This window comes from Lucilia cuprina, chromosome X, assembly GCF_022045245.1.
Source record: "Lucilia cuprina isolate Lc7/37 chromosome X, ASM2204524v1, whole genome shotgun sequence".
NCBI classification, from domain to species: Eukaryota; Metazoa; Arthropoda; class Insecta; order Diptera; family Calliphoridae; genus Lucilia; species Lucilia cuprina.
The window spans coordinates 16,023,877-16,049,330 of record NC_060949.1 but is presented as its reverse complement, the minus strand read 5'-3'; the positions used below and the strand labels follow the sequence as shown (position 1 = coordinate 16,049,330).

General features: G+C 29.9%; 1 protein-coding gene across 1 annotated transcript; it reads left to right on the top strand.

The window, feature by feature from the left end:
- Positions 1 to 3,201: 3,201 nt before the first annotated feature.
- Positions 3,202 to 3,744, top strand: LOC124421399 (xaa-Pro aminopeptidase ApepP-like). Its single transcript, XM_046956515.1, has 3 exons — positions 3,202 to 3,351; positions 3,408 to 3,557; positions 3,615 to 3,744. Exons 1-3 carry the CDS (start codon positions 3,287 to 3,289, stop codon positions 3,706 to 3,708), a joined length of 309 nt encoding a protein of 102 aa, XP_046812471.1. The 5' UTR covers positions 3,202 to 3,286; the 3' UTR covers positions 3,709 to 3,744.
- Positions 3,745 to 25,454: the final 21,710 nt, after the last annotated feature.

Genomic DNA, 25,454 nt, shown 5'->3' with positions numbered 1-25,454 from the left:
TCTTCTACTGTCTCTTCGACTACCTGACACCTGCACGGTCCTTCAGGCAGAGATATATGCCATCTATACTGCCGCGAGAAGAATCCGGGAACTAAATCTCGAAAATTCATATATACTTGGACAGCCTTGCATCAATCAAGGCTCTTAACTTCAATGTTATTAAGTCGGAATGTTTTCTCAATTGCATTCAATCGTTGGCACAACTTACACAACATCACGTTGAGTTGATATGGGTTCCAGGACATGAGGGCATCCGGGGAAATGAAATATCTGATGAATGCGCAACCAAAGGGTCGTCCCTGAACTTAACCCTTGCGCAAAAGGATATTCACGCTCCTCTTACGACCCTATCAAAACTAATAGATGAATTGGCTCTAAGTGAGACGGAACTCAGGTGGTCAAATCTCACCACTAGTAGAATATCGAGACTGCTCTGGCCCACTCTGACAACGGATAGGACTAAGACCCTCTTATCTCTTGGTAAGAACTCGATTTGGCTTCTAACTGGTTTAATTACTGGGCACTGTATGATTGGACATATGTCAGAACGTATGGACTACCCAAATCATAGCTACTGTAGAAGCTGCTTGGACGAAGAGGCAGTGGAATCGGTACAACACCTTCCATGTGACTGTCCAGCCTTACAAGAGCACAGACTACTCTATCTGGGTAGAGCTCTTTTTCATGATCTAGACTGTCTCAGAGATGCGTCACTGATTAACATGATCGGTTTTATTAAAAGCACCGGCTGGTTTACATGGAGACCGAACGAACCAAGTAGTCAACGAAATTAGGGATTGGTAATTCTAAGGGTATCACAATGGGCCATAAGGCCTCCGAGTGAACTCGCTTGCTAGCGAGCAACCCACGTAACCTAACCGAACCTGGACCAGCTATTATCAAAAAACTAAAGTAAGGACGGTAAAAATTTTAAAATTTTAATTTTTAAATGCGAATATCTCCTAAAATATAAGAGATAATTTACTGCTATTACGACATTTTTTATAGATGAGGAGATTCTAAATACGATTTTTTTTTTTAAATTGGAAAATCGGTATATCGTTTAGAAGTTACCGAATTAGTTCCCTCTTTTTTCCCTATACCACTGTGCGGTACCATAAAAAAATATCATGTGTTAAATTTCATTGAATTAGTAGTTTGATTACAATGTTTAAAAGACCTATTCGGGGGTACAGTTGTAATAGGCTTTGTCCCTGGGAAAATAGAAGATCATGTACCAAATTTTATTAAATTATCTTCAAAATTGCGACCTGTAGTTTGATAACAAGGTTTACATGGACATACGGACATAGCTAAATCGACACAGAAAGTTATTCTGAGCCGATTGGTATGCTTTAAGATGGGTATAGGGCCAGTATTATTGTGCGTTACAAACATCAGCCCAAACCCAATATATCCTCTTCACGTAAGTGGTGTAGGGTATAAATACATGTAAAATGTTTAGTTGCATCGCATTGGCTCTTGCTATGCGTTTTGTTTAAGATCGGTTTGTGTACGTGTAAATTGCCGAAAATCTTCGTTATTAGAACAAAATGAACACAGCGCTCTTTAAGACAACAGAATTAATTGCAAAACTTTAAAACAATGTTATAGTAGTTTTCCATTTAAATAAGTATTATATTTTATCTTACAATTTTCTCACAAAAAGTTGTTTAGTTTCCAGTTTTGTTTTTAGTAACAAAATGAGCCAGCGAACCAGTTGTTGTATTAAAGGTGATTCAATTATCAACAAAAATCATGTTGGATGAAACATCAAAAAGATTGGAGGACTCTTGATTTTGTCATTCAGTTGGTACCACATCGAAATATTGATCCACAGAAGTATATATATTCTGGGTCCTCATTACATTCTAGCTATGTCTGTCCGTCTATATGTCTGTTGAAAACACTATAAAGTCCGAACGGAAAAGCTACACGCAGAGAAAAAACATGGTTCGGCATGGTTAGGAAAACTATTCTATGTTTTGTCATAACCATACAATTGTTATTTTTATTGAACTTCATCAATATTTTAGTTACTGAAAACATTTAAATGTTTATGACAATTATAAATTTGTGAATGATTCTCTGAAAATAATTATGTTTACAACAAATAAATAATGATAATTATGTAAACATATTATATTCTTTAGAATCATTTAAATTATCAAATAATCATTAACGCATATAATGTTTAAGATATAAGTAAAATACGTTTACTATTTAAAATATTTTGGTATCGTCATTTTTATATCATTTGTATGGTTTATCCGAACTAGCTCGGATTAAATAAATTGTTAATCAAATGCAATGGCAAAAACGAAAAAAGAAATAAAAAAGAAGAAAATATGGTCTTTAAAAGAAGAGTCGCTACTGTGCGAAATATGATATGTTGAGAGGCGCTAGGAAAAATTCCCATATTTTAGAAGAGATGGGTCTAGAACTAGTGTCATTAGGAGGAATACAAGTCACAGTGGAGGAAATTAAAACCAAAAATCATAATTTAACAAATAGATGCAGATTTGTTACATAAACGTTTTTAATTTGTACACTCTACACTGCAGCGATACTTTAAACTAAACTATGGTCCAGCTTATAAACTAGACTAAAGACTAGAATATAGACTAGACATGACTATAGACTAGACTGTAGACTATAGACTAGACTAGACAATATATTAGACTATAGACTAGACAATATATTAGACTATAGACTAGACAATATATTAGACTAGAACATAGACTAGACTATAGACACATTGTTTAATATGCTACATTATTTGTATGAAATACTGTATATCGGTGAAAAGTAACGGTATGCCTTGATAGACTATACTTTTGTATTTATTTAATATTTAACAGAACGGAAAAAAATGCTGTGGGTCCATCCGGTGGTTCCCCGTCGACTTGGAACTTGGAACCACACGTTCATTCAATTTTGGGACCTTTCAAAATTAATAATTTGAAGACAGTTGTAGAAGAAAGTATCACAGGTAAGTTTTGTAATATGATTATCAAGCCCTAGAAAAGTTGGACGATCCTCATTATAGTTTTTATATAGAAGCATCCTCCAAAAATTTATTTAAATACACTCATATTATATGGGTATGGTCGGGCTTGTTGAATCTATTCTGTCATATTCATTAATTTATTAATGAATTACTATATTTATATATATATATATATATATATATATAATCAAAAATGCTACTGAATTGGAAGGTTTCATTAATTGTCATGTCCGCGATGGTATAGCTTTATGTCAGTATTTTGCATGGTTAGAGCATATGATAACAAACAAACATTACGTTGATGAAATTTCTGGAGCAGATAAACTTGAGGAATTTAGATCGTTAGTATAAACCCAAATCAAATATAAAGTTTTTTCTGATAATTATTTTATTTTAGGAAAAACTTACATTTCATGGGTTTAAGCTTTCCAACGATTAGTTCGTCCGGACCAAATGGATCTGTTATTCATTACCATCCAGCCAAAGAAACGAATCGACAAATTACTGATAAAGAAATTTATTTGTGTGATTCTGGAGCTCAGTATATGTGAGTTCTAGTTTATTGTAATATATAAAATACATATAAAAAATATATTTTTTAAAGGGACGGTACAACTGATGTGACCAGAACACTACATTTTGGAATTCCAACTGATTTTGAAAAGGAATGCTATACACGTGTATTAAAAGGCAATTAGTACTTGGATCTACCATTTTTCCCAAAAAAGTAAAGGTAAGATGTTTCTAGTAAATTATAACCGATAACTTTTTCATACAATATTTTGATTATTTCATACAGCAATGATTTAAATCAGAGACAGTAATTGTTATTATTTTTATTTAAAAAAATTTAATTTAAAAATTTTATTTGATTTGTATTTCATTTCTCAGAAAATACAAATTGTTTTGATTTATATTTTTTATAAACATTACTAAGAACTTTTTCAAATAAAAATCAATAATAAACAAGTAAGAGTGTTATATTCGGCTATGCCGAATATTTTATACCCACCATCAAATCACTGTTATATAAATGAACTTTGATATTTTGAATATTTTATTATTATATACCGATATTAATGAGAACATCAGGGTAACATTTGAAAGAGGTCCATTAATGGGGGATTTTACTATTGACAGTGTTAATTTTTATAGCGAGTAGGGGTATTTATACATACATATATGGACCAATTCTCATAAAAGTCTTTAGGAAGATTTCAGTTCCTTATTTGTTTAAAATTTCATCGATCTACTTGTATTTTGAAGCCACTAAGTAGCATTAAATTCATAAAATATGGTAGTAAGATTTTAAATCAAAATTGTTTTATGTCGAGTTGCATTGCGATATTCGTATTTTTCGCGTCATTTCTGGGGCGGAATTTATATGAGGGATTGATCCTCATAAAAATTGATAGAGTGATTTCGGTTCCTATAGAAGAGATAGAGATATTAGCTTACACGAAACTAGTTTATGTCGAATTTCATAAATCTACTAGTATTTTTAAGCCAGTACTGAGCTTTAAAGTCATTTCCTGAAGGGGCCTTATATGGGGGTAGCGTCAATTATAGACCGATCTCCGTAAAATTTTGTAGAACGATATTAGTTCCTACAGGTCAGGTTTATATCGAATTTCATCGCTTTACTCGTTTTTTATTGCTTTACTCGTTTTTTTGATGGGGACATTATATGGGGGCAGGTCAATTAAGGCTCGATCCACATAAAATTAGGTTAAGAGTTTTTGACTGGCAAGAAACTTAATTGAGTCGAATTTTATTACTATACTCGTATTTTTAAGCCAGTAATGGGCCTTAAAGTATTTTCTGATAGGGACCTTATGTTGGGGTTAGGGTTAATTAAGGCCTGTTCCACATAAAATTTGGTAAAGAGATTTTTTCTTGTAAAAAACTTCTGTGAAATTTCATCGCTATATTCGTATTTTTAAGGCAGTAATGAGCGTTAAAGTAGTTTTATGGAGGGGACCTAATATGGGGGGTAGAGTCAATTATAGACCGATCCACATAAAATTTGGTGGAAAGGTTTTGGTTCCTAAGATACATACTTATGTCAAATTTCTTCGCTATATTCGTATTTTTACGCCCATAATTAACATTAAAGTCGTTTGCTGAAGGGGGCCTTATATGGGGGGAAGGGTCAATTGTGAACCGATCCACATAAAATTTGGTAAATTTTGACTTGTATAAATCTTACTTCTGTGTAATTTCATTGCTATAATCCGATTTTTAAGCCAGTAATGAGCATTAAAAAATTTTTTGGGGGGACTTCTTATGGGGGGTAGAGTCAACTATGGACCGATCCACATAAAATTTGGTTGAGCGATATTGCCTAGTATAAAACTTATTTCTGGGAAATTTGGTAAAGAAATTTTGGATAGTATAAAACTTGCTTCTGTTAAATTTCATCGCTTTAGTCGTATTTTTAAGCAAGTAATGAGCGTTATAGTAATTTTATGGAGGGTCTTTATATGAGGGGTAGGGTCAATTATGGACCGATCCACATACAATTTCATAAAGATTTTTGGCTGGTAAGATACTTCCTTATATCAAATTTCATCGCTATATTCGTTTGTTTAAGCCAGTAATGAGCGTTAAAGTCATTTTTTGAAGGGGACCTTATATGGGGGTAGGGTCAATTATGGACCGATCCACATAAAATTTCATAGATAGGTTTTGGCTAGTAAGAAACTTACTTATGTCAAATTTCATCGCTATACTTGTATTTTTAAGCGAGTAATAAGCGTTAAAATAATTTTCTGAAGGGGAAGTTAAATGGGGGGTAGGGTCAATTATGGACCGATATACATAAAATTTGGTTGAGAGATATTGGCTTGCATAAAACTTATGTGTGTCGAATTTCATCGCTATATTTCAATTTTTAAGCCAGTAATGAGCGTTAAAGTCATTTTCTGAAGGGGACCTTATATGGGGGGTAGGGTGAATTATGGACCGATCCACATAAAATTTCATAGAGAGGTTTTGGATAGTAAAAAACTTACTTATGTCAAATTTAATCGCTATACTTGTATTTTTAAGAGAGTAATGAGCGTTAAAGTCATTTTTCTGAAAGGGACGTTATATGGGGGGTAGGGTCAATTATGGACCGATATACATAAAATTTGGTTGAGAGATATTGACTTGCATGAAACTTATGTGTGTCGAATTTCATCGCTATATTCCCATTTTTAAGCCAGTAATCAGCTATTTAGTCATTTTCTAAAGGGGACCTTATATGGGGGGTAGGGCCAATTACGGACCTATGTTTGCCATAATGCAGAAATATTTTTCAGATGTCAAAAAACTGACCTATGCGAAATTTTGTGGTATTTGCTTCATAAACAACGAATTTGTGAATATTTAAAGCTATTTATACAATATTCCAGGGGGTACAGTTGTATGGGGGCTATGTGAAATCGTTGACCGATTTTGCCCATTTTCAATACCAAACATTTCTGATCAATAAAATATATTTTGGGAATATTTCATCTCAATATCTCTTATTTTGTGGACGCTTTCGTGCCAACAACAGACAGACCGACGGACATGGCTAGATCGTCTTATAATCTTACGAGGTCCCAGAATATATATACTTTATGGGGTCTTAGAGCAACATTTCGATGTGTTACACACGGAATGGCAAAATCAATATACCCCCCATCTTTTTTGATGGTGGGTAGAAAAAGACAAATAATTTTTTAAACATAATGCCCAAATAATCAGTCAATAATTTTATTTTTAGAAATTAATTATAAAACTCTTTTTGCGATATTTACCTTTAAAACACATTAAAATGATCGGGTTAAAACAGAGATTAATAGAAAATTGGTAAAATTTATTTACCACCACCTAATATCGACCAAATTTGCTGAAATTGTGCAGAAATTGATTCGAAAATTGCAAAATTAAAAATTACTAATCCTGTATTATGAAGAAAATTGCAAATAATTTTTAATGAAACAAATAGAATCAAAAATAATTTTTATTTTCAATTTTTATTATAAAAATCAAGAAAACAAATTGAAGAACTATTTTTGAATAGAATCAAATGTTGAAGGGGGCTTTTTGTAGGTGTTCGTCTCCGGTACCATAGATGATCATGTGTCAAATTTCATTCAATTATTTCAAAAATTGCGACCTGTAGTTTGATTACAATGCTAACAAGGCATATTCGGGGATTCAGTTCTATAGGGGTGTTCTATAATTGAAAAAAATGGACCGATCTTAACCATTTTCAATAAGTCTCTTCAAAAATGCGATCTGTAAGGTGAATATAGGACCAAAATTATTGTGCGTTACAAATATATATATATATATATATATATATATATATATTATATATATATATATATATAATATTATATATATAATATATATTATATATTATATATATATATATATATATTATATATATATATATATATATATATATATATATATATATATATATATATATATGACACTAGCGTTAGGGGTGTGGCACCTCCCATATAAATTATATACAAACATTCGTTTTACTTGAAAACTAATACAGTTATAATCTTAAAATCGATGTTTAACATCGATGTAAACATTTTAAGTGATAAATAATAAATAAAATAAATAAATAAATAAATAATAAATACCCATGAGGGAGGTGCCATATTAATTTAATACAAAAATTCGTTTTTCTTGAGATAATACAGATAACACAGTTAGAGTCCTAAAATTTTTCCGGAGCCACTTTAGTGTCAATATGTTTGTTTAGGATAAAATGTGGGAGGACTAGCGTTAGGGGGCGTGGCACCTTTCATATTAATTAAATACAAAAATTCGTTTATATTAGAAACTATTACAGTAAGAACCTTATACAACTAAATTCTTAAAATTTTGCACGAAGAACTTTAACCCTTAAATGCGTACTGTTGCCATTTGGCAACAAACCGTTTTTTTTAATAAAAAAATACTTTTTAGGTACAAAAACGAAATTTTGCACATTAGGGCCTATTGGTTTAACACTGTTTTACAACAACTGGTTATCTGAACTTGAAAAAATTAAATAGAAATCGTTGTTTTGCACATTTTTTTCGTTGGTAAAGTTGAACACCTGTTTTTCCAAAAAGTCCGATTTTCGGTTTGCATTTTTAAAACTTTCTAAGTGATATTTCATCAACTAAAATTAATTATTGATTAAACTAATGTAAGTATTATTAATTTCAATAATAAAAAATTAAAGAAAATAGTTAAATGTGTAAAAAAAAATACAATTAGTGTATGTTGCCAAATGGCTACACCGCGTGTTTAGTGACAAAGTGTTGTACAATTTTCCGTTATATGTTTTGTGTTTCTTATTATGTTTTGTTATTGTTTTTTGTGTATTATTAAAATTTTCTAGGTGTCTAGTCTAAAAAATTAGCTGATAATGAAATTGAAATTTCATTAAATAACTTCATTGGAACTGAAAGCGACGATGATACTGATTTTACTTTTCAGCCTAACATTGATGAAATAGTCTACGATGAGCAAGATGAAGAACTTTTCATTAACCAGATACCACCATCTGCGCCTTCTTGTAAGCCCAGTATATCTTCATCAACAAAGTTTAAAAACATAACATGGAAAAAGAACTATTTGAATATCGACGCAGGACAATTACATTTCCACGGAGATTCTGAAATACATGGAGAATTGTCAACTTTATTAACTCCATATCAGTTCTTTTGTTATTTTTTTCTCACCATTTGAAAGTAAAAGAAACAAATTTTTACCATACAAAAAAGATAACGTTTACTTAATCAGACATATATTGGAATTGTTTTGTATATGTCACTAGTTCACATGCCCCACATTAGGTCTTATTGGAGTGAGAAGCTTGGATTCTCACCTATAAGCAGCACAATGTGTTCAAAAACTTTTGAAAAAATTCATCAAAACATACATTTTAACAACAATGACACCTTTGAAGAGCTTGGAGAGACAGACTCCATAAAATAAGACCAATAATTGAACATTTGAAAGCAAAGTTTAATAATGTTTCATTAGAGGAACATCTTTCTATTGATGAACAAATGTGTTCTACAAAAGTTAGGCACTACATGAAGCAATATATTCCAATGAAGCCCCATAAATAGGGATTTGCCTACAACTTTGAAATATATTCCGGACAAGAAAACGACGTAGATCGGCCTAAAGGTGAACCTGATCTGGGTGCCACATAAAATATTGTACTGCGCTTATCACGTATTGTTCTAGAAGCCAAAATTACCAGTTATACCATGACAACTATTATTCAGCCATACCGCTGATGGTTCATTTGGCAAGGAGGGCATTTACTCCTTAGGCACTGTGCGAAGAACCGGCTGCCTAACTGTAAGCTACCTTCAGAGGCATCTATGAAAAAAGAAGAAGTGGTAAAAGCAGTGAATATGTTACAACTGTGGATAACTTGGATATATCTTCTCCCATTTGGAAGGATTGGAAGATATGGAAGATATGAATACTTGAAACAATATTATGATTACTTGAAGCCATTATATGATTACATGAAACCATAATGTGGTTCCTTGAAACTACAATATGATGCTACAACATCACATTATAATTAATAAAACTATATTATGATGAAATATTTGGACTATGTTTAATAATAATATGATGATAGATTATTATACTAATAATGATCATAATATGATATTTCTTTATAGTAAAAATGATCATAATATGTTTTAACTTTAACCATAATTCTAACCATAATATGTTGCTCTTAGATTATGGTTACCACAACTATATTTTTTCTCTGCGTGTAGTAGAAAAGGAAACACACGCCATCTTACGCCAAAGTTGCCAGAACAAAACTCCTGGACGATTACTGCTATGCACTTTACGATGTTGGTAACCCGACCCGGAGTTTTGGATCGGGCATTAAATAATATCCCTCGTTTGTTCCTATACTGATTTAATATTTTCTTAATATGGAAGGTGCCACGACCACTACAGCCATTCCGCCCATTTTGTCAAAAAATATTCTTACAGATGTCAAAGTTGTCCGTGCAAAATTTGAGGACTCTAATTGCATAAGTTTCCAAGATATACGACTTTTAATAGTTATTTAGTAAATAGGCGTGGCACCTCGCTTACTTGAATTTTCGAAATGAAAAGTAGCCTATTTTTTCTTCCAGGCATACGGTACACACCGTGAAAAGTTCAACAAAATGGATTAGCCGTTTAGGCGACTATAGACTTCAAAACATACATACATACATACATACATACATACATACATACATACATACATACATACATACATACATACATACATACATACATACATACATACATACATACATACATACATTCATACATACATACATACATACATACATACATACATACATACATACATACATACATACATTCATACATTCATACATACATACATACATACATACATACATACATACATACATACATACATACATGCATACATACATACATACATACATACATACATACATACATACATACAAACATACATGCATACATACATACATATATAAAAACAAATACACATTTATTATACCCTGCACCACTTTAATGGGGAGCGTATATTGGGTTTGTGCTGATGTTTGTAACGCACAATAATATTGGTCCTATACCCACCTTAAAGTATACCAATCGGCTCAGAATCATTTTCTGAGTCGATTTAGCTATGTCCGTCCATTCATGTAAACTTTTTAATCCAACTACATGTCGCAATTTTGAAGATAATTCAATGAAATGTGGTACATGATCTTCTATTGCCCCATGGAAGAAGCCTATTGAAAATAGTTAAGACTTTGTTTAAAGCACGGAAAATATTAATGATGAAAATTGAAAAGTGTTTTAAGATAATAAAAAAATCTTAACAATATGAGTATCTTTTAATATTAGAAACACCAGGATTTCACAAAAGCATTAATATAGAAAATTTCATTAAAAACACGTAAAATATTAGTCCGATAAATTAAAATTCCATTTTAATCAGACTTTTCTTCTTTTCAAACATTATTTGGGAATTTTTATTTAGATACTAATATACTATGAAATATTTTTTTATTTCTAAAAATATATGGATTGAAGAATTAATGCAAAGAAAAAATATTTTTTACTAGGCTTGGGTAGTAATTCATTACATGATCAATTAAAATTACATGTTATGTGTAATAGAACAATAATCAATTACAAGTGTTTGAAATTATCAATTACAATTTTTTTATTTTATTGAAGTTTGGCTAATTACATTTACTTTTATTGTAATTGAAGTTTAAAAATTACAATTACTTATAATTGAAGATTTTCCAATTACAATTAAAAACAATTTAGGTAGTGCACTAAATTACAATTACTAATTACATGTAATTATAAGGAAATTCTTCAATTGCAAATAATTGTAATTGCCAACATTTCAATTAGAATTGCAAATAATTGTTATTGGTTATTGCTCAATTACACTTTACAAATAATTGTAATTTGCAAAAAACTTTAAAATTAAAATATATTGTAATTAGAAATGAAAATTATTGTTAGATTTTTTCATCAGAACATCAAGAGGTATTTCCATCCCAATTTTTATTTCACTATCTACAAATTTTTCAAAAGACTATAAATCTTTATAAGTTTACACTTTCTTGTAGTGCAGTTCTCTCACTCTCTCCAATACACTAACAGTTTTAGGTTTGGCATCCCTGTTTTTTACCCACCGTCAAACAAGATTGTATTCGTCATTCGATAAAGCGAACTAGACAGCTGAAATTTCGAAAATTTTTTGTTTGGTATAGAAAATGGGCATTATCCGTCTTCGATTTATGGTTTACGATATAAGGTTTTCCTCTAGAAATAAAACTATAATATAAAAGCGCGGATGGCAATAAAATTCACCAGGAACTTTTTATGGAACTAATATTGTTTTAGTAAAATTATGTTTAAAATATCATATCGGTCAATAATCAATCCTACCTAAAATATGACTTCAACATACATTTGAGCTTAAAAATACCTGTATAGTAACTAAATTCTACGTAAACAGGTTCATATAATCACTTTAGAAGTGCAGGAAACAATTAGTTAGTGTTCCTAACTGTAGTCGATTTTGAAGTTTTTTTTCCAGAAATGTTGATATTTACATTTGTGTTTCACACACATTCCAGACAGAATGATAAAACTATTTTTTAATGGGACATTGATTAAGAGAATAGAATAGCAAACATGAAAAATAATTGTAAAACCAGTTTTAAATCCGGAAAAGTCGGGTAAGCTGATTTGTAACTATTTATATTTTGGTCATCGTCGAACAAAAATAATTAGTTATTCACCCAAAAAGTAACTACTTACACTTTTCTCCAATATTACTTGCCTAATTACGGGTATGTAAAGATCAGAGATGGGGGTAGTGCACTAATTTTTAACTATCACTAATTATTAGTGGTAGTTCAAAATTATTCACTATTTTTATTTATGTTTAGTGATGAATTGAAAAATATAAGCCTCATTCAATAATAGTGATAGTGATATTTAAAATTTTTAACTAAAAATATTTTAAAAATAGTAAAAATATTTGTTTTTACAGCCTAGTGAAATAATTTTTTCTACACTAAATTATTAGTTCAAAAAATATTCCTGCACTATTTTTTTTCAACAGAGAAATGTTTCACTCATTTGAAAGTTTAAGTTAATAGGACAGTCTAGAAATTGTTTAAGTTAATAAGTATATTAATAAGTAAAACGTTCATTATTTACAAAGGTTCCAAGCTATTGCCTAAAAAACATCCAGTAACCACATCATTTTGGCAACTGGCAACGCAGATGACGTGGCAATCGAGGTACAAAATTAACCAATTGATTTAATTTTCCGAGGAGAGTTCACCATTCCACTTGAGCAGAAGAAGGCAAAATTTTGGAATTTAGGTGTTTCAACCATTTCTTTTTAAAGCATGAGATGTTGTTGGGGTAACTGCATATGTAGGGTCTATCATAGTGCCATCGCTAACAAAATCTGTATTTTCCATTTTAATAGATGTTCAATTGAGTTATAGTTAAAAAAATAAAATTATCACTAAAAAAATTAGTGCTAAAAATATAAGCTTCACTACCACTAAGCTCCAGAAAATTAGTAAAAAATATATTTTTTGAAATAATATTTAGTGTTAGTTAAATATTGATTTAACTAATAATTTAGTGAACTACCCCCATCTCTGGTAAAGATTTTTGGGCTATTTTTAAAAATATAAATTTTTATAAATTGCCATAAGTACTAAAAGATTTGCTTCATTTATAACGGATATTTTGATTTATATATTACACCGTACAACACACACATGAGCAAGGCCATATACGTTGGAAACTTCATACTTTATAGAGTTAGACTACATTTTGGTTTTTTATTTTCTGATCGTTTCTTCCTTTAAAAGGACTTTAAAGTTTAAAAGGAAGAGTAAGTATAATTATATTTAGCTTAAATTTGGTTTGGTCTAGTAGGTCAATATAGGTATCGATTGAAAAAGGAGAATAGCAGTTTTTTACAAATAAAATAGTTTAAAATGTTAGAATAAAAAAACTAAAAAAATGTCCTTTTAAATTTTAATCCTTTAATATCCTTATTTTCTATAGTCAGTTTTTTATGATGGCGCACACGATATTTGTTTAACAAATTGTCTCATTATTGTTGTCTTGTGCTGGCCTTTAATCTCTATTTGACTCTAGCCCACATTCAGAAAATTAGTTTTCTCCAATATGTCGCAATTGAAATAAAATTCAACATAAATATTTTATTTGCTAACATAAATCACATTTGAAAAAAATTCACAACTGGTGTAGGGTATGATATGCTCGGCCCAGACCGGCTATACTTTCCTAACTTGTTTAAATATTTATGTATATAGTGGTGTACTAATTGCACATGATATACCTTCGCCCTGTTCTATTTTTAATGAAAACTATATAATAAACTACTTTGATAACATTATTGGGATGTCAAAGGTATTTTAAAAGTTATATAGACTTTAGAATAACTATAGAGTTCGGAATAATTGTGTTTAACTAAAAAGGAAAATGTACTTTCCCAGAACACAGTGGGGCAGAATGGAAATTTTTTGGAAATAAATCTGGCATTTCTAAACGGCTGATCCGATCGGGATAAAATTTGGCGTGAGCGTAGCCAAGGAGTATTCGAGTTTAAGTTTTGAAGATGAACCCCGCAGATGCCCCTGTGGCGGCTCAAAGTAGGGTACCTACGACATCACATTTCTTTCAGGGCTGGAAAAATACTTTTGGAGTAAATATAAAAACATATCGAGGTTTCCAAAACTGCTTTCTGTTTTCTGATCCCAGCTTTGGGATTTTAGAACTATAAAATTGTTATATGTTCTTAAAGAAAATTTTATTTTATTAATAAAAGAGTTAAGACACATTTTTGGAAAAAAACGGCAAAAATCTAAAATTTTTTGAATTTTTAAATTAAAAAACGTATATTTTTGGATCTGTAAATGATATTGATCTGAAATTTTTTGTATATTATTGGAAATTTTGTTGTCTAACTAATAAGAAAAAAAGTCCATTTGGTCCAAATTACGCCCGGTATTCTAAAAAAGGCGTACCAAGGTATGGTAAATTTTGTATCAAGCATGCTTTTTCAAGATCTCGTCGAGCGCTTTCAGAAAAACAAGAAAATGGCACGAGTTTAAAAATTTTACAAGTCGTAGGTACCCTACTTTGAGCCGTCCCTGGGGCATCTGCAGTGTTCATCTTCAAAATTTAAACTCGAATACTCCTTGGCTACGCTTACGCCAAATTTTATCCCGATCGGATCAGCCGTTTAGAAATGCCATATTTATTTCCAAAAAAAAATTCGATTCTTCCCCACTATGCACTGGTACACAACTTCATTGCGGATGTAAATAGCAATGCCCCGATGGAAATTAAAAAGCGGTAGGAGGTGATACCGGGTATAAAATTATATAAAATCCTGTGGATCAGCATTCTTAGATACCTGGGTTTCATATAAGGCGAAAACATCCGGCCGATGGAGACAAACGTGAGCATATGCAGAGAAAAAATACGCTCTTAAATCGCGTATATTGCAGAAGTCTATGAGAAAGCGTCCCGTCATTACGATGAACAAATAAAAGTGTTATATTCGACTATGCCGAATTATTTATACCCACCATCAAATCACTGCCATATAAATGAACTTTGATATTTTCAATATTTTATTATTATATATCGATATTAATAACAACATCAGGGTAACATTTGAAATGGGGTCCATTAAAATTATTTTATGTCTAATTGCATTGTGGTATTCGTATTTTTCGCGTCATTTTCTAGGGGTATTTATATGGGGTGTTGTTATTATGGACTGATCTTATAAAAACTGGTAGAAAGATTTTGGTTCCTATAGAACTTATCAGTGTCGAATTTCATCACTGTACTCGTATTTTTAAGCCATTAATGAGCCTTTTTAAGGGGGTAGTGTCAACTATGGACCGATCCACAAACAGTTCAAATATAATAGCTATTTTATTTGAACTGTTTATCTTAAACATAATACAATTAATTCTTACAACCTACTTATATAGTTAATTCCTAACACTACTTATTTTCTATAAAATAATCTGTCATATCGGTATACATATCCAGAAGGTAATATAAGTCCTTTAAATCTTCCTTGTTTTGAGATGATAGTGTTTCATAACAAATCCATATTTTTCTCATAGTTGAAAGAACAGATTCAGAAGATAGAAGTAAACTATAAAAAATATTTTCATTCTGTAATTGCCTGGAGCATTTTCTTGAGCTGAATAGTTGAACATGCTTAAAATTCGATTTCTCGCTTCCTGGGCTTCTTCTGTTAACTCTCCAAGTGGGAGAATATTAGATTCAATTATTATTTGACCATGACACAATACTTTGTGTACTGTTATCCATGGATACAGAGATACAAGTAATTTTGAAATTTCAGATGTATATTCCCCAAATCGATTTCCTTTGATTTTATGTTTACTATTCAGTGTCATTAAAATAGTGTTAACTCCTCGAAGCAACTCCTTGTCGATTCCAGTTATTTTTGAAGTAATTTCAAAATCACGAAAAAACCTTCTCGTAGTATTACCGTCATTTGTACTGCCGCAACTTGTAAGTGGTTTGTCGATGTTTAATCCCACCTGAACTTTAAATTCTTCTTGGATTCTGCTTTTTTCCGCAGCTCTCAGTTCTTTCAATTCTTCAATATTTTTTGTTGATTTAGTAAGATTCTCTGGCACAAAAGTAATCCAAAAATCGTATTCTGGAATGATGTGGTGAAATTCCGAAAGACAGGACTTCTTCATTAACACTTCTGCTTTTGTTTATATTTAAGAATTGCGACTTTTTCTCATTACATATTGAGCATCTCCAGAAGGAAGAAGTTTCTGTTATGGCATTGCTGACCTTTCCATCAATCATTGTTAAGCTTAGCTGATATGATACGTTAATAGAGAATTCCTTTATTTTTATGCCAATGAGCTCCAGTGCATTTATTTTATCTTTTAAATATTCCACTAAATCTTTTGTTGTTTTCTTTGACTCCTTTATATATTCAAATCCAATGGGTCTACAAAAATTTTTTGAACCCGGAGTTGTATTGATCCATATATCTTTAAATATGTTCCCGATGCTTGACGATGATGGATTAAGGGAATATGAAGGAATTCGTAATGGCACTTATGATGACATAAATACACTTTTGTAGTCTGCTTATGCCCGACTTCCACAAGATTGTTTGTATTCTGGAAGTACTGATAAACCGTCACATCCCCACTTACAAATTAAGACAACATCACAGTTATGAATTTTCCTTAGGTGGTCTTCTGTAAAGTCTGACACAATTCTTGAAGCTTTCACATCATTAACAGCAATAGGTGATGGTAGGATAGTTTGTTTTTTTTCCTGGATCGTCTTGTATAATGGTAATATATTGTGTGGTGGTTTTAGATTGGCAGGATCAAGTGAGTTGGTTTGTCAAAATAACAAAAGTAAATTAATTAAAGAGTTTGTTTTGTAACCGGCAGTGTTTGCCGTTGGCTAGACGGTAATACGGCGAGAAGGTTTTTTCGTGATTTTGAAATTACTTCAAAAATAACTGGAATCGACAAGGAGTTGCTTAGAAGAATTAACACTATTTTAATGACACTGAATAGTAAACATAAAATTAATGGAAATCGATATGGGGAATATACATCTGAAATTTCTAAATTACTTGTATCTCTGTATCCATGGAGGAAACTAACACCAACAGTACACAAAGTATCGTGTCATGGTCAAATAATAATTGAATCGAATATTCTTCCACTTGGAGAGAGAGATTTTAAGCATGTTAAACTATTCAGCTCAAGAAAATGCTCCAGGCAATCACAGAATGAAGATATTTTTAATAGTTTACTTCTATCTTCTGATCCTGTTCTTTCAACTATGCGAAAGAGATGGATTTGTTATGAAACTCTATCATCTCAAAACAAGGAAGATTTAAAGGACTTATATTACCTTCTGGATATGTATGCTGATATGACAGATTATTTTATAGAAAATAAGTAGTGTTAGGAATTAACTATATTAGTAGGTTGTAAGAATTTATTGTATTATGTTTAAAATAAACAGTTCAAATAAAAAAGTGTTTTATATTTCGGTGGGCGGGAAAGGTGGTTTGTGTGGGGTGATTTAGGTGTTGTTGTGCGTGGCTCATAATAAAATTATATTTTTTTTATTGTATATACAATGTTATAGTTTTTAATAAAGTAATTAACTAAATAATTTTTAAAAATTTTCCAAATATTTTATTCAACACCAAATGATTGTTCTGTCATACTTAATACTAAAATATGAAAAAGATGAAATTAAAGGATACAGGTTTAAATGAACATAATTTTGAATGTAATTGAGATATTGGCTTGAAATTTTTAGTAAAGGGTCGAGAATTTCCATATCTAACTAAAAAATTATATTAAGGTATAAATATGGACTAAATTGTTGTAGCTATCTGCGACCCTATTAAAATTTTGATATAAATCATAGTTTTAGAAATTTAACAAATATGTAATATATGACAAAATCTTTATTTATGAACAAAACTCAATGAAATTTTCAACGTTTGTTAAATTTGTCATTTCAAATAAGAAAATGCAAAAATGGGATTTTTTACGTTTTTGCCCATAGGGTCCACATTTCTTTCAGGGCTGGGAAAATACTTTTGGAGTAAATATAAAATATATTGAGGTTTCCAAAACTACTTTCAGTTTTCTGATCCCAGCTTTGGGATTTTAGAACATGTCGTCCAAATTTGAAGTTTTAATAAAAATAGGTCATATTCGGAAGGACGCAGTCTCAACATTTTCAAAAAATAGGACAAGTTTTTTACGCCAAAGCGTTCTGAGTAAAGATACCTTTTAGAAAACTATAAAATTGTTATATGTTCATAAAGAAAATTTTATTTTATTAATAAAAGAGTTAAGACACATTTGTGGCAAAAAACGGCAAAAATCTAAAATTGTTTGAATTTTTAAATTAAAAAACGTATATTTTTGGATCTGTAAATGATATTGATCTAAAATTGTTTGTATATTATTGGAAATTTTGTTGTCTAACTAACAAGAAAAAATTGAGTCCATTTGGTTCAAAATTACGCCCGGTATTCAAAAAAAGGCGGACCAAGGTATGGTAAATTTTGTATCACTAAATTTTTAAATGCCTATAACTCGGATATTATAAGAGATAAGTAGTATGTCCAAGCATGTCGAGCGCTTTCAGAAAATATAAAAATCTTTGTATTTGGATGAAAAACAAAAAAAAATGGCAGGATTTTAAAAATTTGACATGTCGTAGGTACTCTACTTTGAGCCGCCTCACTGCCGTCCCTGGGGCATCTGCGGGGTTCATCTTCAAAACTTAATCTCGAATACTCCTTGGCTACGCTCGCGCCAAATTTTATACCGATCGAATCAGCCGTTTAGAAATGCCAGATTTATTTCAAAAAATTTCGATTCTGCCCCACGTGCAATCGTCTGAACTTACAATTTTTCTTTTGTAACGTTGTCAGACTGACAATATTGCAAAACTAAATTTGTAATTTGGCATTTTCTACACATTTTGCTGCCAACGTTGTAAGATACATAGCATAAGAAATTTTAATTAGCAAATTTCTGTTGTGAAAGTTTGGTCAAAACAGGTAAAAAAGGGGAGAAATGATGAATAACGGGCAGAAGTATTTTTTTGTCCTTAAAAAGTGTTTTTTCTGTTCTAAAGCTAAATACTTTCGATTTTGCTTTTAAAGTGTGAGAAATATGTATTGGGAAAGATTCGCTGCGAACGCTGGACAAGGGAAGGTGTCAAATAGGCATGTGGGTAATTCAAACTTAACGGGTAACATTTTCGGAAATATAAAAATACTTGAGATGTATTTTGCTGTCATCAGTCAAAAGATATATTTTAGAAAAATTTAATTAAAATAGGTAAAACGGGGAGTTTCGACCCACCTAAATGGCTGGGTCGACTTTAAGAAATTTTCAACAGAAATGTATCTTTACTTTGTAGTTTCAATTGGTTATATCATTATTCCAAAAAATCAAAAAGGGACGAAATACGGAACGCAGTAAAATTATTACTTTTTTTATTAAAAATCTTTCCCCATTAATCACTAAAAATTTACAGATAAAAGTAACGAATTTTGTTGCGTAATCTTAAAATGAATTTATAAATAACAATATTTTTGACAAATTAATCTGCAAAGCAAATATTTGTATTTTTGCAACATTTTTTGATGCAATAACGTCTTATTATGACAATGACTGAATCGAAATTTATGAAATTTGAATCAAACACTTAAAGACTGTCTTGGAAAGCATTAATAGGCATTTTTTAAAACATAAATCAAGTAATATGACCTGTTAAAATTTTATGTAGAAAGATACGGATACGGATGCGATCGTCTTAACTCGATATGTAATGAAACCTTACTACATTGAGAAAAATACTGATGGAAAATTTGACATTCGTATGGCTTTCTTCGTTGTATTAGATTAGGGATGTATTTTTATGTAAACTCAAAAAAGTGAAAAAGCTGGAAACTCACTTTGTTATTGTTTTATGCCAATCGTGTAAACGCAAAAAGTATAAATCATACGACTTTTATCATCTTTTTTGAAATACGGATTGGATTTCATCTTACTTTTTCATTAGACTTTACGTACGTAAAGTGTGATCGTGTGAAGGTTCCTTAAGGAAATATATTTTGGTTTTAGCTTTCTCAATTTTTAGTGAAGTACCTCTTCAAATGCTTTGATGAGTCATGCTTTAAAGGAGAAAATTATTAAAAATAATTTTTTACCACGCAAGCCGAAAGAATTTTGAAAAGGGAGATAATGTGTGGTTTTTGATGTAGATTTAAATTTCAACATATTTCATGGGTAAAAAGCAAAGACAATATTAATTGATCTATAGATTTAATATTATAAATCATTTAAAATCCCGGGCAACGCCGGGTAGAAAAAGCTAGTTTTGAATAAATTTTGTCACAATAGGAAAAGCCGTTGAAGAATTTTTCCTATTTATTTCAGAATTTTTTTTCAAAAACTAATTTCAGTATTTTTAAATTAAAAATTGTAATTCTCTGAATTCAGAATCTAAAGTTTGCTTATCATTTTTATACCTTCACCTTCGTGAGATGGGTATATATAAGTTTGTCATTCCGTTTGTAATTTCTATAATATAATTTTCCGACCCTATAAAGTATATATGTTCTGGATCCTTATATAGCGGAGACGATTAAGCCATGTCCGTCTGTCTGTTGGAATCAGTTTTTATAGGACCCCAGATATCGGCGAGATCCGAATCTTCAATAATTCTGTTCGGCATGCTTTCGAAAAGATCGATATTTAAAATCAGCAAAATCGGTCGGTAAATAACGGAGATATGAACAAAAATCCGTGACAACCTCTGAAAATTTCATCAACAAATTTCGTATTTTTTCATGCTTTGTTAAATAAGCAACAACAACACTGTATATTGGAAAAAGATGTACACGTGTGTGTAGATGTATTTGGTTTTATTCAGCTGTGTATTTTGTTTCGTATGTTTGGATGCTGTTGTCTTCATTGAGTTTCGTATTTTGTTATTTTTTTTCTTGTGAATTCTGTTCGTATATTTGGATGTAGGTTGGTTTTATTGCGTTTATTTTGTTTTTGTTTTTCTGCGTTTTTCGTATGTATGTTTAGTATGTATGTTTGGTTTAATTGCCTAGTATATTTTGTTTTTTATTCCATTTAGCGTTGTTGTTGGTTATTTTGTTTTGCTTTTGGTGTAATAATAATGTAGTTGATAAAACTAATATGTTTAAAATACACCAGAGTTTAAATATTAGTAAATGCTTTTATATTTTTATTTTATATTAATTCACATTTACTTAAATTAATTAAACTTTTTTAAAAAAGTTTATAAAATTACATAAAAATTAGAATCGAATGGTCTTTTTGCTTAAAATTGTTTTAATAGGTTACTATCAACCGAAAGGATATATTTTTGGCCCATTTGGCCCACAATTTTGGGGCATTTGTACAATCTTTTCATATAGCGTACCGATATACAACTCCAAAACATGCCTTAACAAAACGTAATCCTATACAGTATATTTTAGTTATTACTACTCATAACATTCATGATTGTGTTGAGCATTACAACGATACTGTATGTTCAAAATTTTGGGTTTATTTTGATCATAGTAGATAATATTTAAACAGATATCAATATTTTTGAGTTAAACCATAATGATATGGTGACATTCAGCCTAGAGGCCATTGGTTATAAAAATAATGATTCCACTATATTGAATGGCGTTTCTTCGAGTTGTACATTTCAACAATATATTAAAAACTTAAAACGTATCAGAGCTGATATCTAAAACAATATATAGAAGACAAGTTTCCCCGAAAAATTTTGACCCTAGTATTATAAAAATAAACTTGAGTTTCAATAAATGAAATTAGCGATAGAAGAATGATTCCAATAATATAACTTGGAACGTTTAAATACAGATTCTTTTAACAAAAAATATTATTTTTAGATACCCTAAGGGGTATATTAAATCCCAATATCGAATTTTGGTTTTATCTCTGGAAAAAAGTAGAAAAAATTACAAATATTGCGAAAAATCGCCATTTTAATGATATCACAGAAAAAGATGGTACAAATGCCCCAAAATTGTGGACCAAATGGTCCAAAAATATATCCATTCGGTTGATAGTTACCCCTTAAAACAATTGTTTAGCAAAAACATTCGATTCTAATTTTTGTGTTTCCTATAATATAGTCAAATATGAAATACCGAAAAAATTCGTATACTTTTGTGAGGTAATTTTATGGACTTTTTTTCAAATAAAGCTAAATTAATTTAAGTAAATGTAATTTTTTTAAGTTTTAAAAAGTGTAAAATCAAAGCTAAGGACTGTCTAGACAGTTGAACGAATTAATTTATTTATTTTGCTACAAAATGATATTAAATTTGGTTTCTTTTCATATTATACCTAATTTCGAATACTTATGAGAAACACTGTATATTAAATTAATGTTTAATTTTTATGTGGAGTATTAAAATGTATGTATTTGTATTGATTGTAAAAGGTAATATAATTAGAAAAACATTATATACATACTTAAAGGGTGAGGATGCAAAAACTACAAACTAGTTTTTACATGTAATGACAATTTCATTTAGATATTAAACGTTAATTTGTAAATTCTTGTTGATTGTATCAGGAGAACAAAAAAAGGTGTAAATAAGTTACATACATACATACATACATACATACATACATACATACATACATACATACATACATACATACATACATACATACATACATACATACATACATATGAATGTAATGTATTATATTTACATAAGAATTTGGGGACCGAGTTTTGAAATATTTAACCTTTTATAATTAATTTTACCAATTTACTGACTCTAATTTCACAACGTGTACAAGAAAATGACAAAAATGTAAAACAAAATTTCAAATATGTAATAAAGAAACATGAGAAAACATGTCGAAACAAAATGCTCTCCATATAATTTTGGGGTACTCCCGCATTATATCATAGTTAGCTTGTGGCTAGACTTTAAAAGTCGGTTGTTTACGTTAATAAATACCAAATTTTGGAACAATTCTGCATTATATTGTTGTTCGTTTATAGTCAGTCTACTAACGTTAACAAATAAAATCATTGAGGCACTTCTGCATTGCATTATAGTTAGCTTGTAGTTAGTATCTTAAAGACTTTTCTTTACGTTGCCAAATACAAAATTTCGGGACGTAGACTAGGAGTGAATTTTTCTCGTAGTCGACTACAAAATTGCTGGCAGGTGTATTACATACATATACATGTATGTATATTTTTATATGCATGTACATATACATACACTGAATCAACTAAGTTTTTTGCCTACATTTTTTTAAGAGAATTTTGTTTTTTGTTCATAAATAAAATTCGAAAAACAGGTAAAAAGTAAATATATGTTTTCCAATTAAAAATAGAGATTGTGTAAAATGGGAAATATTAGCAAAAATATCAAAATACAAATTTTGGTGCATTTGTTGCATTTTATTATTTTTCATCAGAATTTGAATGTCAATAAAATATTTTGCATATTGAGAATTCCGGTTAATTTCATTGGGTTTTTCAAATTATTTTTTAATTATTTTTGGAATTTATTGTTTTATTGTTAAAAGGAAGAGTGTTAAGTTTTTCAATTGCGATTTGCAAAAATCATATCCTCATTGGGTGAAAATGTCTTAAAATGTTTAAAGGAAAATAATGAGGCAATTTCGATATAAAAAATTAGTTTAGATTTCTAGAACAAGTGTAAATCAATAAAATATAATTATAAAATGTTTAATCAATAACATTAAAAAATATAATATAGAGTAATTGATGAAATGATCCATGAATTATTGGAAAAAAACGCACTGAGTGCTCTTTCAAAATCTTTAACTGCCAAAGGGAGGCGACTTGTATCCAAGAAAAACTATTGGACTCCTGATTTATCTTTTTCAAAATCTATATACGAACTAGGAGGAACACTATGTTTAAATTTAGACCTCTAAACAGACCTTAGGTTGCTTGGAACCAATGTAAAGTGAACTGTCGTGTAGTACAGGAAAAATACATAATTTAGATATTTTAAAATAGAAGTGGTAATCATACCGTAACGTCAACAAAGGCAATATTTTTCACCTAATACATACACTTATATATATTTAGAACCCAAATCAATTTCATATTCATAAAATAAAGAATTTTAAATATGAGTTTGAAAATCAAGATTTTAGCATTTAATAGTTCTATAGTGGTATATGGTGATGTCCCCATACTTAGAGTGGCTAGGATGGTACTTAGTGTTAGATTTATTGATTCCGTAATGTAGTTTTAGTTTATCAATACAAAATGACCAAAAACTCGGATTATTTTTGATATAATATATAGATTTATACCTCACAAAACATTTTTTCTAGGTCCAAATCCATTGATTATCTAATATATCATGTATCCAATTCAAAATTACTTATTATTTTCAAAAATTAATGAAAGAAACGATAGATTTCATGCTAAGTCAAATATTGGTAAAATTCTGATAGGTATATAGGATAATAAATCGGTTAAGAAATGTCCAAATTTAGTCGATCCATTACTAAAATATGTAAAAAATGTTATTCTAATATATAGGAGTAATACAAATATTAAATTTTATAAAATAATGCAGCAATATTAAAAAAATGAACAAAAAATAAAAAGCAAAATACTTTATTGACCCAAAAAATTAACAATACATTCACATTTTATCAAAAATCTCATTAATTAATTGCGTTGTTATAGCACGAGAGTAGACGTGTTTTATTTACTGTCCGTAGAAAATAATAAAAATTAGTTTTAAAGTGGTATTTTAAGTGGTTCAAATGGAGCTTTGTAAATCTAAAAACAAGTGATATAAATTGAATTACAAAAATCAAATAATAACTTGTTAATTATAATAGTTAACTAAATATATTTATAACTTATATTTCAAATCTATAAAAACTTATTAAAAAAAAAACTTATTAAAAGAAATAAAGAGAATAGAAAAATAAGTGTTGAACTGAGAAATATCCCACTTCATTAAATATGAATATGCAAATTTGCATTTTTTAAATACTCTTATACTGCAATAATTTTTAGTGAGACATTAAATACCAGTTTATACAGTTATATTTTATTAAAATTATAAGAATAAAGAAAAGAAGTAAAGAATAATAATAAAAAGAAACAAGTCATTTTTAATTTTCTTCATATAAGCGTACATTAAACATTAAAATATACAATGGCACCTGTTAAACAATGTGTCGAGTGTAAACAAACT

Bases quoted from the DNA above. Each gene is read 5' to 3' on its own strand.
- LOC124421399 (XM_046956515.1), top strand. From the start codon at position 3,287: ATGATAACAAACAAACATTACGTTGATGAAATTTCTGGAGCAGATAAA. The intron at 3,352-3,407 runs GTTAGTATAAAC...ATTTTATTTTAG, and splicing joins AAACTTGAGGAATTTAGATC to GAAAAACTTACATTTCATGG. The intron at 3,558-3,614 runs GTGAGTTCTAGT...TATTTTTTAAAG, and splicing joins GATTCTGGAGCTCAGTATAT to GGACGGTACAACTGATGTGA.